Source organism: Passer montanus, unplaced genomic scaffold, assembly GCF_014805655.1.
Source record: "Passer montanus isolate IOZ18808 unplaced genomic scaffold, ASM1480565v1 scaffold119, whole genome shotgun sequence".
Lineage (NCBI taxonomy): Eukaryota > Metazoa > Chordata > Aves > Passeriformes > Passeridae > Passer > Passer montanus.
The window spans coordinates 738,702-753,782 of record NW_024358611.1 but is presented as its reverse complement, the minus strand read 5'-3'; the positions used below and the strand labels follow the sequence as shown (position 1 = coordinate 753,782).

General features: G+C 42.4%; 1 protein-coding gene across 2 annotated transcripts in view; it reads right to left on the bottom strand.

Annotated features, from left to right (window-relative positions):
- The window catches only part of MSRA (methionine sulfoxide reductase A), a 232,445-nt gene that overhangs the window by 116,416 nt on the left and 100,948 nt on the right, over window positions 1–15,081 (bottom strand). For both annotated transcript variants that reach the window (XM_039697620.1, XM_039697621.1), the window contains exon 3: window positions 8,097–8,216. In XM_039697620.1, the coding sequence (XP_039553554.1) occupies window positions 8,097–8,216 (120 nt within the window). The remainder of the gene's footprint in view (window positions 1–8,096; window positions 8,217–15,081) is intronic.

The following is a 15,081-nucleotide window of genomic DNA, read 5'->3' as shown; positions in this document are numbered from 1 at the left end:
TTCCATCCCAGCAGCTCAGCACTCTCACAGGGAAGAATTTCTTCCCAGTATCCCATCTAAACCTACTCTGCCACTGTAAACCCATTCCCCCTTGTCCTGCCCCTCCAGACTCTTGTAAAAATTCCCTCTCCATCTTCCTTGTAGATGGAGAGGTATTCAGGTGGATTCCTTCAGGTATTCTGTGGATTCCTTTTGCTTTTAACGAAGAAGCTGCTTGGAAGACAAACAGGACAATCCTTTAGCTGATTTTTAAGAGCTCCAAGAGGGCTCTATCCAAGGCAGGCAGCTTCTCCTCCTTTGGAAGGACAAATTGAAGGTCAGCCTGGTGATGTGGACAAAGTGACCAGCCTGAGGTGACCTCATCCACATAGAAATCAAGTTTGCTCTGAGTGCTGCAGGAACTTAAGGTCCCTCCCTAATTCCAGGATCACAGTTTGGTAGACTCAGTAAGTGGCTTTGTATCTTATTTTTTTTACTTTACAAGTGTCTCCAGAGCAAAAACAAGAAGTACTTCAGTACAAGGAGTACAAGGAGTACAAGAAATACAAGAAATACAAAAAGTAAGGGACCCCACTGGCTGCCATAACAACAATGAGCATGTTGATAAATTGTTTTCACCAACACACCAAACTGTTCTAGTGCCGGTGGCCACAGTTCATATCACAATTTTAATCCTGAGTAGATGAATAACAGCAACTATTTGAACTATCAGGTAAGAAAAAACACGTCCTGACAGTAGCCTTGTGCATAAGTGATATTTTCAGACCTCCTATGGCAGGCCTGTATTTTTTTCCCCCCATTATCTTGTTTTTCATCACTTCCCAGCTCACCTATTGCTCTGAGCCCTACTGATGGTACAAAGGTACAGCACATCACTATTGAATACTCATAAATAAGGGAAGACTATCAGTAAAGGAAATTTTTACTTCCTCCTCAGAATAAATACTTAATTTCCAGACATGTTGATTTGTAGCTGCCAAGAATTAACCTTTAGCAAAATATCCTTTAACAAGTTCTCTTTGAAACTTCCTGCATGGGTTCAGCACTGGAGTTAATGAACCCCCAATTTCCCCTCCTGTTTGTGAATGCCAGGAATAAAATTGTATTAAAGAGGTGGATAAACAAATTAATACGGAAAAGGTCATTGGTGATGATTAAAGACTAAATCATTAATACCTGGAAGCTGGGAGGTAAATGAAGGCAGGACTTGGTCTGGTTTGGGTGGGAAGGGACCCTAAAGTTGACCCAGGTTGATGCTGCTCCTAGCTCAGGTTGTTCCAAGCCCCATCCAGCCCAAGTCATGCTGATTTCTGCTGCAGTAGATTCTTAGATCAGCTGCACCCTTGGTGTGAATCAGCACAGCAGATACTTTCCAAACAGCCCAATATCCTCCCTTCCTTTTATTCCTTTTCTGAGATTCTATACCCAAGGAATTTCCAGAAAAGCAGCTTAAATAAAAAGGGAATTTGGTTCCCAAGTGAAGGGCAAAAATAAACCTTTGAGTGACCCAGTTATCCCAGCAATGGCCAAGGTATTCCATTAAACATCCTGGGGTCAGGAGAAGAGTGATCCACCTTCCCTCCTGCCCCTGTTGTAGGAGCAGCCAGGTACCAGACAGGAAGACACAACTTTTGGGAAGGGTTTTGAAATCAATGAGCAAAAACCAGCAGGAGCCTCAGCTGTACCCCAATTATCTTTTGTCAGAAGCATTCTGGGTGCTTTGTGGGTTATCCCTGGGGCCCTGCAGGCAGAGATCTCTGCTGCAAAGTTAAAAAGAATTAACTGAGTCCTACAAATCATTTAAGAGGGGTGTTGCACCCTATTATTGTGGGGAAGTTGCCCACAGATGGAAGTGGTGGAATTTCTATCATTCTGGGTGAATAAAATTGGATGAGTATTTTCCATTGCTTACACCCAGGGCTTCCAACCTGAAAGATAGAAAGGGATGGATTCTACTTTGTAATAGGTTTTGATGTTTCATCCAGAAGTTTGCAGCTCCCATCCTATAACTTCTCTAATCCCAGCTCCACAATCTGCCCTTTTTTAGTGCACCAAAGCTTCTGAAAGGCTTTTGCCTCTTTTGTCTCTCTGCAAAGAATTCACCTACAATGGATGTGCTCAAATTTTAGCCCACAACAAATCCATGAGGGAATCCAGGAACACCCCTGAGCTCTGGCTTGCCCCAAAATTCTTCTCCAAATATTCTTTAGATTGTTGCTGCTGCAGTGCATGAGAGCCACGAGGATCCAAAGGTTTTGCCTTTCCTTTCACTGGATGGAGTTCTTGTCTTCCCCATGGACTAAATTCTCCTCACCTGGAGGAAGTGTGAGTGTCTGCAGAGGTGAGACAGAGCACAACTTCACTATCAAAATTTACTTATTAAAAGCTGAACTACAACAGCTTGGGCACAGCTGAGCAAATAGAAGTTAAACTCCTGTGGTTGATAATTTCATTATTCGTCCAACACCTAGAAGCTGTGCAGGTCACTTGCAGAATTATTCAAAATCTTAATTATCTCTATGAGACAAGAGTTAATTTCTAAACTTTTCTATGCCACCACAGGAAGATGTTCCATAAAACAAGCAAGTCAGAGGGGGTGATGTTTGCACAGAGTAATTGCAATGCTCTCCCAATTTCAGGAAAAATACTTTATCAGACATATCCACACTGACACCACAGCATTTCAGTCCTGTGCCTGAAAGGAAGGAAGATTTCACCTGGGAGAATGAGGAGCAGGAGCAGCAAAAGAACAGGAACACAACCACAATAAACAAGAAAAGCAGGAAAAATACCAACATGTTCCATCACCTGCTTTAATTCCAGACTCATGGTCTCCCTAGAGCTGCAGCTTCTCCCTGGTTTCATAGACAATGGTTTGGGCTGGAAGAGACCTTAAAATTCATCCTTTTCCACCTCCTCTGCATGGGAAATATTGCTCCAAGCCCCATCCAGCCTGGCCTTGGACACATCCAGGGATCCAGGGGCAGCCACAGCTTCTCTGGGCACCCTGTGCCAGGGCCTCACCACCCTCACAGGGAAGGATTTATTCCCAATATCTACCACCTGTAGTAACCACCAATTCTGGGAGCACAGTTTGAGCACAGACTAACTGGTTTGTATCTTATTTTTTCTTTACAAGGTCTCCACAGCAGCAAAAACCCAAAAAGAACAAAAAGTAGCAAACCTCCCACCGGCCACAACAACAAAGCACTGAGCTTTTCGATAACACCATTTTCACAAACACAACGTGTTCTGATACTTAAAAAGAAGCAGCTCTGTGCTGCATCTTCTGTTTTCAGGCCCTGTGACACGGGGAACATCTCAGCCCAATCCTGCATGGAGTCTCCTGTGAAAATGAAGCTCCTTTGGGAGCTTCCTGTAGGCTCCAGGTCAGATGGTTTTGTCTTTGAGTTGCTCTGTAATGGCTCTTTCAACCTCTGGGGCTCCCACATTTTCATCTTATATATATCTTTAATAAAGCAGGAGACGGGAAAGATGGAAACAACACATCTCAGTGGAATACAATTCAAATAAAGTTGTTAATAATAAATAATATATTTGGTATTTATATTGCTGCTACAACCCAGGCCTGTGATTGTGGGCAATGCTGGGATAAATAGATGAAAGGAGCAGAGGACAGCAGTGAGGCTATTAGGATTTTAAATTTGCTACAAGGCACAATCAGGTATCTAAATAATAAATATCACTTAGGTTTCTTCAAGCCTGAACCAGGCAAGACATTAACCCTGAGAAGTCAAATTCTGAGATGGAAAAGTGAACTCAGCCTTGATTACAGATGGAGCAGAGCTCCCTCAGCAGAGCTGCTGCCATCCCTTATGAACAAGGAGCTTTCTGTTTTTCAGGCAATAGCAAATTTATTTACCATTTCTTTACCATAAAAAATATATATTTATTCTGCCTTTCATTTTTAAATGACAAATCTACAGACTCCATTCCTGTATCTTGGATTTTAAGGTGTAGTAAAGTTTTCTTGGTTAACTTCTCTGCTGAAAAAAAAACATGTCAGTAGTGTCAGCTTTGAAAATTTGGAGGTAGAGCTTGCAGAGAAGCAGGTAAGTGAAATTCAGTGCATCTGTTGGGTTCTTGTTGCCAAGGTTTTATCGTTACAGCAGCATCTGCCATCACCTTTCCAAATTATTTTTGAAGTGAAATTGCCACGTTCATTTTATTTCATGACTTAGCAATTCAATGGAGGACAAATTATAGTTTCTAGGGTCATATCAAGGTTTAGATGCACATCCAGGAGGATCCTAGGACGATAATCTCATGATTGCAGAGACACAACTTGTTCCAACTGTTCTAGTTAACAAAAATTACAGATTTTCTACAAAATCCTGTTCTTCAATTGCTACAAAAAATACACAAAACAGTAATTCCCGCAGTTCATGACATTAACTTTGATTGATGCAGTATTTTGTACTTTGGCTGACCTTTCCTTCCTTTCTCACAGGTGAACTGGGGAGGGAAAAAAAGGGGAGAGGTGGAGCAATTGGCCAGTCCTATCAAGACACAGATCAAGGGCATGGTGAACACTGAGATTCTTCACAGTCATTAAAATTCCTATATCCTGTTCTTATAAGGATTTTTTTAAAAAGACCAGACAAAGGCACAACAGGAATCTATTCTCTTGACAGCAATTTAATAACAAAAGAAAATGTTCTGAGCCACTCTCATTACTGCTTGGAAACTTTAATCTTGAGGACTTAGTTCCTGTCCATGGAAACCTTCAGATCCCTTCTGCAAGCTGCAGAAAGGGAAGGGAATATTTGTAGTTTAATTATACATTTAAACACTTTGGAGAACCAGAGCCACTTTGGAAGGGTGCCGTAGTGTCCAGGTGAAGGGTTCTCCAAGGAACACAAGGCCATGCCTGCACATTAGGAGAGTCACAAATTCATCAAAGCCCTGCTCTGCTCTGGAGCCAGGCTGGGAGAGCTGGGGGTGTTCATCTAAGGAAGAAAAGGATCCAGGGAGAGCTCAGAGCCCCTTCCAGAGCCTAAAGGGGCTCCAGGAGAGCTGGAGAGGGACTTGGAACAAGGGATGAAGGGACAGGACACAGGGAATGGCTTCTCAGTGACAGAGGATCTTGGATTTCTTGCTGTCGGGATGACCTGAGAGTCTCTTTCTCCCAGCCTGATGGTCAAAGAAAGAGTGGGAATTATTTTGCTCTGGTTCACAAGGTTGTTTATTGTCTATTATCTAAAATATTTTTTTCTCAGACTCACAGAGGTCTGCTCTGCAGGGCTGTCAAGGGCACACACTGCCCGTCCTTGGGCTTGTGTCGACATTTTATACTATGAATTACCTGTACTTTATTTATCATAATTTTCCAATGCCTATCCAATGCCTATGTTAGACTGTCTACTTCTATTCTAAACCAATCCAAATGTACCACTTTCACCAAGAAGATGGAGGTTAGGAAGAAGAACAGGACAACACCCAGATCCCTCCATCTTGCCTCCTAGACCCCCCATAGTAAAATCCCCAAAATTCCATTTTTCACCCTGTGATTAATTCATTATCACTCTACTTAAAACTTTTGTGAGTTGTGATTCTTCATAAAAGGTTGGTAATTTGCTCAATGGGTTAAGATTGAAATCCCAAGTGTCTTTGGCTTCCTGCCAGGACTCCCCAGCCCCCTGCCAGGGGCACGTGTCACCCAGGGCACCCAAAGGGGTGTTCTAGGTTTCAGCAAGAGGGCAGGGATGGATGGGATATTGGGAAGGAATTGTTCCCTGGGAGGGTGGGGAGGCCCTGGCACAGGGTGCCCAGAGAAGCTGTGGCTGCCCCCAAATCCCTTGCAGTGGCCAAGGCCAGGCTAGACAGGGCTTGGAGCAACCTGGGATAGTGGAAGGTGTCCCTGCCCAATGCAAGGGGTGGAAATGGATGAGCTTTAAGGTCCCTTCCCACCCAAAATCATTCCAAAATTCCAGGATTCCATGAACATAGTTGATAGTTTGTCACAGGACTTTCTTCTGTATTTTTAGGGAAGGGTAAATCCAAGAATCCAAGAACTTTCCTATATTACATTTTTTTTCTCTATTGCCATCAACAACTCTTGAAAAATTCGCATCAGATTTCCCACTGTTGCCTTTAATATCAACAGTTTATGCACAAATATGCAAAATTAACCCCACATTACCCAACCAAACCCTCCCCACACCTTTCCTCTCTTAAATAACAACATCCTACACCCCGCTCTGGGCTTATGGAATTAACTTGGGAAATCACCAGCTGACCACAGGAACTGGAGGTAACAGAGCAAGAAATTAATTTTCTCTTTCTCCATTCTCTTCCATCAGCTATTTAGAAGCCTTCCAGGTGACCTTTGGAAGCCAAGATATTTTAAGGAGAACTGGAAATCCAATATGGAGGAATCAGTTAAAAGAGTAATTCTTATGCAAGAGGCACTAGTATTCCTCAGAAAAACATGGATTTTCTGCTTAGGAGATGTGAAACAACTTCACAGCCAAATATTTTACATAATTCAGAGCAGAAACAAAGTCTGTGTGGCACATTTTTATATTGAATTGTTAACTATTAGAAATGGTGATTTGCGCATGAGAGAAAATGCCTCAGAAAGATGAGAATTGACAAGATTATAAATTGCTTTAATTCACTGAATCTCAGCCTTCTAACTAATATCATATAATAACCAGACATGTTTTATTTTTCTTTACATTCCAGTCACTGAAGATAAACAAAGAAAACAACTGAAAGCAAACCCAAATGACCTGCTCACATGTGAACAGCCTGAACCACAAGCCTATAAACGACCCTGTTTTTAAGGAAATCATCGTTAGCTGCGTATTTTATATGGTAATTGTACATCCCCAGTTTATGAATAACAACAGCAGAGTTCTTCCCTTCTGATTTCAGTGCCACTTGAGCTATGCAGATTTCTAAAAGCTTATGAATATACAGAGAAACAGAATTGTTCTGAACATCTGTAAGCAAAATATGAAAAGATGTTTGGTGCTGAATGAACATCCTGGGTTGTCTAATGCTGGCCAAAAATGGTGTATTTATGTATTAGGAGAACGCACTGAAAATAGCTTCAAATCCTGCACACCCTCCAGAAGGCTTTTTCAGATTGTCCTCTGTATGGCTGTCACCAGAAAATGGAAAAAGAATTTTCCATTCCATTCTAATCAAATTTAATTTCCCTTCCCTTCTCCCATAAAACAAGAAAATAATTTTCCATTCCATTCCAATTTAATTCCCTTTCCCTTTCCTTTCATTTCCCCTTTCCTTTTTTATTTTCCTTTTCCCCTTTTCATTTCCTTTCCTTTTTTCTTTTCCTTTTTTCCTTTCCTTTCCTTTCCTTTCCTTTCCTTTCCTTTCCTTTCCTTTCCTTTCCTTTCCTTTCCTTTCCTATTTCCTCTTCCATTTTTATTTCTATTTCCTTTCCATTCCATTCCATTCCATTCCATTCCATTCCATTCCATTCCACTCCACTTTAAATCATCCCTTTTCCAACTTTTCACAATTTCCAGCAAGTTTCTGCCATTTTGGCTGCCTTGCAGCACCTCTGCACAGGGCTTCAAGTGCCCATTATTTGTTCATGTCACTTTTCACACCCTTTCCATGAAGCCTGTGTGAGAGTTTGCCACTAAGAACAAGCCCCAGTGTCAGCATTTGGTATAAAAATGTTAACAAGAAAATAAACCAAAGGAAAACTTTCAAGGGTGTCCAGAAAAGCCACCAGGAGCATTAGTTGGTTGCCAGGGGTTCTGTGGTTCAGATGTCAGAAAGAAGCTGCATTGGAGTTTTGTAATGTAGAGTGAAAGATAAATGCAAGGGGTTGGCCTGGAAATGACAGGATTCTGCACACTGAACTCTGTGAAGAATTAACAGATTATTAATCAGACAGAATATTTGTTCATATACTGACTCATTAATTATTAGGAGACAGCAATGGGATGGACATCCATAGATTTCAGTACAGTTTAGGATGTCAAGCCAAGCCCAAATCTCCTTAGCCACTGCAGTCACTCATTTCACTCTTTTTTGTCATTCATAATTCAGAGGTCCTGAAACTCCTGATCCTTAAAAATCAAAGAGGAAAGACTCACCTGAGCACACCTCCTTGTAGGTAGGGTTTGGGGTATGTCCTCCTGCATAACCCACTTGAGTGGAATAGACTCCTTTCTGCCTCCAGAACTTCCTCTCGGCTCCCCAGAAACATCCCATACCTGAAGAGGGCACAAAATACATATTGAGAGGTCAAAATCTGCCAATACTCAATCATTCATTTGCATATTAATTGATACAGGGCGTCATCTATAAGCAGCACCTGCTGGTCAAGTGCTGTCCAAGTTTATTTATAGGGTAACTATAAAGAGAAATCCATTCTGCATCAGAGCACGACTCAAACACAGCTTGATTTATGCTTCTGAATATCAATTTATCACAGAGGGCAAACCTTGAAAGGGTTTGAAGGCCCAAACAAGGAGAAATCTCATGCACACACCAAAAAATAGTTTCTTATAAGGCAATTGTGCTGTTTGTGCAGCACCATTTTTACCTGAAATTATTAGGAAGCTGTCAAAACACAATAATTTGTATTAATGGCAAACAGTTATTTAATTTTCTGCTTTCAGGCAGAGGTGGAAGCAATAATGGATTGTATTATATTATATGTTATAAAAAGGGAAAAATGCTTCAGCTTAGGAATTTATGCACAGAGATATTTGATGTTCAGACAAGATTTTTGTAGTCATTCGCCCCCATGGCCAATTATCAAAGGACATCAGGCTGTTTAAGGGTGTAAATTAAAACCTCTTAATTTAAAGTTAAAGGAATTAAGGAACAAGCACCACCAACACTGACAACTGTCTGATGGCTTAGTTAAATAAATTTATTAAATTATTTATTTAGAGTGTCATGGAGATTCCAGTATTGTCAAGCTGGAGAAATGTCTTTTCCTTTTCAATGGTAACATCCTGTTATTATTCCCTTTCTAAAACAGTTGAAATAAAGGCTGTAAAAATAAACATTAAATTCTATATCCACAGAAATCAGTGATCCATGAGAGTTTTCACCAGGTAACTCTGCAGATATGACAGGGTAAAAAGTCACAGAAATTATCTTTCAACATTGATTGCTCACAATGTTCTTTCTTTGAACCTTCAGAGATTACCTTCAAATTTAAGTTTTAATGCACCAAAAAGTACAGAACTGGGATTTCTACTTCTAATTCAGGTGCTTAAGCAAGCTGCAGGAATTAAGAGCCAAGGCTGCTTCTGGAGATCCTGGAAAGAGGCAGGAACCTCCAGAGGGCAATTCTTGCAGAAAATATAAATTGGTGATGAAATTGCCATTGTTGTCCCTTGATTACAGAGATAACCAGAGCTCACCTTGAGTTCCTCACCTAAAACAGGCTGGTGGCTCCATGCCTCATCCAGCCTGGCCTTGGACACTTCCAGGGATACAGGGGCAGCCACAACTTCTCTGGGAATTCTATTCCAGGGCCTCACCACCCTCACAGCCAAGAATTCCTTCCCATTATCCCATCTATCCCTGCCCTCTGGCAATGGGAAGCCATTCCCTGTGTCCTGTCCCTCCATCCCTTGTCCCAAGTCCCTCTCCAGCTCTCCTGGAGCCCCTTTAGGCCCTGGAAGGGGCTCTGAGATCTCCCTGGATCCTTCTTTTCTCCAGGCGAGCACCCCCAGCTCTTCCAGCCTGGCTCCAGAGCAGAGGGCCCATTGGAGCTCCCATGGAATTGGGCACACCAAGGCTGTAGGAAACTGCTTCCAAGAGTGATTAACTTCTTTTGGGGGTTGTTCCTTAGATCCCAAGTCTGGATCTGCATGAGACACATGGAAACTAAACTTCTGCCCAACTCTAATACTTCAGTGCTTTGCATGCTTAATATTCCAAGGGAAGTTTGAGCTCCAGCTGCCTAAAATCCCAGCTGTGCCCACAGCAGGTGAGGCTGAGGCTCTCACAGGAGGCAATTTATCAAACTACCACTGTCTGGGCAAACACGCTGAGGGGAGGCCAAGGAGCAACCTCATCCATGCCAAGGAATGGGACAGAACCACATTTTCTTCCACATCCTGTTCCTAGGCCAGCACCTGAGTGTGAATGAGAAACCCAAAATTAAGAAGACAACCCAAACTCAGATTTGAGCTCAGACACAGGCCCAGACTGAAATACAAAGCAGAGATGCTCATTCTTAGTGTTTAATTTCAGGGATTTTAGTGACGAATAGAAGACAATCCAAACTCAGGTTTGAGCTCAGACACAGGCCCAGACTGAAACAGAAAGCAGCGATGCTAATTCTTAGTGTTTTATTTCAGAGATTTTAACGCTCAGTAGAAGACAACCCAAACTCAGGTCTGAGCTCAGACACAGGCCTAGTTTGAAATACAAAGCAGAAACGCTCATTCTTAGTGTTTTATTTCAGGGATTTTAATGATGAATAGAAGACAATCCAAACTCAGGTTTGAGCTCAGATACCGGCCCAGCTTGAAATACAAAGCAGAGATGATCATCCTTAGTGTTTTATTTCAGGGATTTTAATTTTGAATAGAAGACAATCCAAACTCAGGTTTGAGCTCAGATACAGGCCCAGCTTGAGATACAAAACAGAAATGCTCATTCTTAGGGTTTTATTTCAGGGATTTTAATGCTCAGTAAGTCCCTAAGGTTGTTGTTGAAATCTCTGATCATCAGGGCTGTGGCCAATGACCTGATCAATAACTATTATTTGGGATTGTCTCACTGATAATCACCTCTGACCCCTCTTTCCAGGGCAGTGGTGAGTCCTCATCCCTGGTGGGATTTAAAGGCCCTGTGGAGGTGGCACTTGGGGACATGGCTCAGTGGTGGCCATGGCAGTGCTGGGGCATGGCTGGACTTGATTTTGGAGGGCTTTTCCAACCTGAACTGTTTTGTGGATTTCACCAGTGACCTGCGTCCCCATCAAGGACTCCTCCATTTTCCCCTCCTCCAGCTGATCCCTGAGTTCATTGTGCCACCCTTTCCCAGAGAGAGAGGGATTTTATTCTCCTGAAGAACTGCTCTCATCATTTTCTCAAGTGTGCTGCCACCTCACACAAACAATAAATCCTCCCATCCCCGAGAACAGATAAAATTGAAATCTTTGTCATAATAAAACAACCTGCTGGTAAAGAGACATCATTTACAACAATCCAGCACTAAATTGCTTTCCCCAGCATTAATCCATTCAGCTGATGTTTGTTATTCTGCTAAAGTGGTGCCACGTTCGACAGAGAAATTGTCATAAGGAGAGAAATATTAACAATAAAATCCCACATAATATTCTGGAATTAGACACGTGAGCTCATGGAGTGCCTGTTTTCCAGAGCATTGGCTGCCTCTAGCCATGGTTGATGTGGACAATTATTACCAAAAGAGGGAAATAATTTGAGTTCAAGATTTCACATGGTCTTGCAGTACAAAAAAAAAGTTTACTTCCCTTAATTATTACTACTATAGTAAGGAAACTGAAGAAATAAATAATTTAAATAATAAATTTAAATTATTAAATAAAAACTCAGACAGGGAAACAAATACGTTAAAAAAAAAAGGAGGTAAAGAGCCATAAAAGCAAAATAAGCCACCCGTATTATAATTTAAAACTCGAAAACATGAATATGATTTTAAACTATTCATGAAGTGATTTGCATAATCCCCAGTACTGGGGAAGTGAGTGCAGCTTTGCAGTTACAGAGGGAGATTACGGAGGCATTCCTAAGAGGAAGAAAAAAAGGAAATACAGGGAAACACTCATGCTCCTAGAAAAAAAAAAAAAAGTCTTATTTGAACATAATGGGTATTGCAGAGGAGTGTTTAAGTACTAAAGACATTTGTCACTTTTTAATTGCTGATTTGCAAAACAAAAACAAGAATAGTGATGGGTTTTGATTGACTCTTAATTGAAATTTCAAAAGGTGTTTTAATTTTTTTTTCTGGTTTTGAACTTCAAACCCAAACAGATTCAGACAGGAATCTTTAAATGTTCAAGCATCCCTATGAAAAAATATTAATCAAACAATTGGAGATTAAATTATAGAATCTACATTCCTTTCCAGCATCCACATCCATTTTTTCCAGCTATTCTCTTTATGGATCCATACTCCTATAGATCCTCTGAACAAGGTTTTCTGTCACCAAGGACCCTGTGTTTCCATAGGCAACCCTGTAATTTGCATATTCCTAATAAATAGTTAGCATTAGCTGAAATATTCTTCTAAAATAATGAAAGCAAAGTGCTACTCTGATAAGAGAGATAAGCACCCCATACTTAGAGGTAAAAAAATATTTAAATATTCCATGACAAACAGAGCAGAATGGAACATTAGGTGTTAGGAGGGATGAACAGCTTTATGGATTCACCACGTTGACCAGGTCTCCATTGGCTGCACAGGAGCTTCAACATCCAGGGATTCATTTATTTCCCGAAATGGAAACATTTGGGATCATGTGAGATGCCTGAGGATATCCAGGACATCTGTGTGCACGAGGCTGACATAAATGACATAAAATTTAGGAGAGACACATGAAAAGGCAGGGAAAACACTCCTGGACATGGCAGATGGAACTCATGGAATCACAGAATGGTTTGGGTGGGAAGGGACATTAAAGATCATCCAGTCCCACCCCTTGCTATGGGCAGGAACATCTTCCACTATCCCAGGTTGATCCAAGCCCCATTCAGCCTGGCCTTGGACACTTCCAGGGATTTGGGGGCAGCCACAGCTTCTCTGGGAAACCTCTGCCTGTGGCAAGAATTCCTTCCCAATATCCCATCCATCCCTGCCCTCTGGCAGTGGGAAGCCATTCCCTGTGTCCTGTCCCTCCATCCCTTGTCCCCAGTCCCTCTCCAGCTCTCCTGGAGCCCCTTTAGGCTCTAGAAGGGGCTCTGAGCTCTCCCTGGATCCTTCTCTTCTCCCAGCTCTCCCAGACTGGTTCCAGAGAGGCTCCAGCCCTTGGAGCAACTCTGTGGCCATCCTTCTCTTTTCCAGGTGAACACTCCCAGCTCTCCCAGACTGGCTCCAGAGGGGCTCCAGCCCTTGAAGCATCTCTGTGGATTCCTCTGGACTCCCTCCAGTAGCTCCACATCCTCCTAACACTGTGGATCCCATAGGTCCAGGTGTGTCACACCAAAGTATTCCATTTTCATATTTTAAGGCAGGAGAAACCAGTCCCTACTCCAGACACAGATATTACAATACCCTGAGAGTCTCTGAATCTGAAGTTGAATCAAATGTCCCAAAATACAGTGATTAGTGTCAGAGAGTTGCCTATTTCTCTTCCACATCCATAAAAAATGACCAGCCCAACAAGCTCAGTAGGACTCTGTGCTGCAGAGATGAATCCCAGGCAAAATTGCTAATTCCAAAGTTATCTATCCTCATAATAATGTTCACAGCTTGCAATATTGTTAATTCCTTTTTTTGTGTGTACTGTGTACAGAAGCCATCAAAGAGCGCCAAAAAACTGACTGGAAAACTTATTTGAAAATTATTCAACATTCCAGACATTTTTCCCCAATCCCACAAGGAACTCCATGATCTCCAAAGGAAACCTTTCCTCACCTTTGCTCTGATCTCTTCTCCAATGCCTGTTCCTATCATATCTGAACGATCCTTGGTCTCCATGAAGATTCCCTGATGTAAATTCCTATTTATGGTTCCATTATGCAAATGAGCACAGGCAGCAAATTTGCATCGGAAGGGTGTTCCTGATCCAAACTCCAGCCTCACAAGCTGCACCCATTCTGTGCTAATTAACACCGATTAACTCTTCGAGGATTCTCAGCCTCCCATTTATTCCATTTATTTGAAGAAAGTCACAGTGGTTGCATTGTCTTCTATACTGGCCAATTTTCATTTCTTATCATGTACACATATACAATGTTTTCGTTTGTGTCATATTTTTTAATGCCTTTTGTCCATTTATCTTTGTGAATATCCTTCTCTGATGGCATCAGGTGCAGACACACCTGACTCTCCACTGACCTTTCCCTCCTGCCAGCTTTATTTCCAAGCCTTCCCTCTCCCTGCCTTCCCAGCAGTCCAACAGGACATCCAGAAGACTCCTTTTTTTTTTTTTTGTCATATTTTGAAGAATGAATGCATTATTTCCTTGGCATGCCAAGCCTCTCCTGGCCCGCCGCCTGCCATCCCTATACCCACACTCCAAGGCACTTTTCCATGCAGCAGATTAAGGAGCTGTTCCCATGCCAGCAATGCTTCTCTGAGGAAGATGAACTGCAAAGGACACGGATCCTGCTCCTCCTTCTGTTAGCAGGATTTCGGGATATATTCCACCAGCTGGGAGGGGCGTGTGGGGTGGGGTGGTGGGGAAATGTCAGCTTTAAATATAATAAAACGTGCTGGGAGAACAAAGAGCAGAGTCCTGGAAACCTCTCCCCAATGCCCAGAGGAGAGGAAGGAGCGGGACAGGATCTTTCCAGACAGAGGAGCCTCTTGTGCCAGGCTCTGCTCGGGGTCCCTGGGAGCAGTGGCTGTGCCAGCTGCTCCAGTGCCACAGGATCCAGCCACAGGCTGCTCCCATACATTGAGGCAGCAAAGGACAGCCAAGAGCACATCCCACTGGCTACCTCGGAGCTTCCTGCCCGAGCCAGCATCTCCGGGAGCTGGAGGCACAGCTGCCAGGATCCTGCTTCCTTTGGCCAGCACAGCACTTGGCCCAGGTTTTGAATACGATTGATTTTGTTCCCTCTATAAAATCTGGAGAAGGAAATGCTCAGCTGCTTCGACCTGAAATGATTTTTTTTTTTTTTTTTGTTTCCCCTCTCCCCGTCCCTCCCCAGCTGGAAGGAATAAATTGAGCCTCGGTAAGTTCCATCCCTATAGAATAATGCTCATTCCATACATTTCAGCCAAATGCCAAGTGTGATTGGCATTTTCCTCCTTAAAACACTGTGGAGAGCAGTTGGTACAGCTGATTGATTGAAGACAGTCCAAGTACTGATACTTCTGAGCAGGGAGCCAAAGGGATATTGATGCTCTGTGCTCTGAAATTGTGGCAACCATTAATTCTTAGAACTCCTCAGGCTGAAGA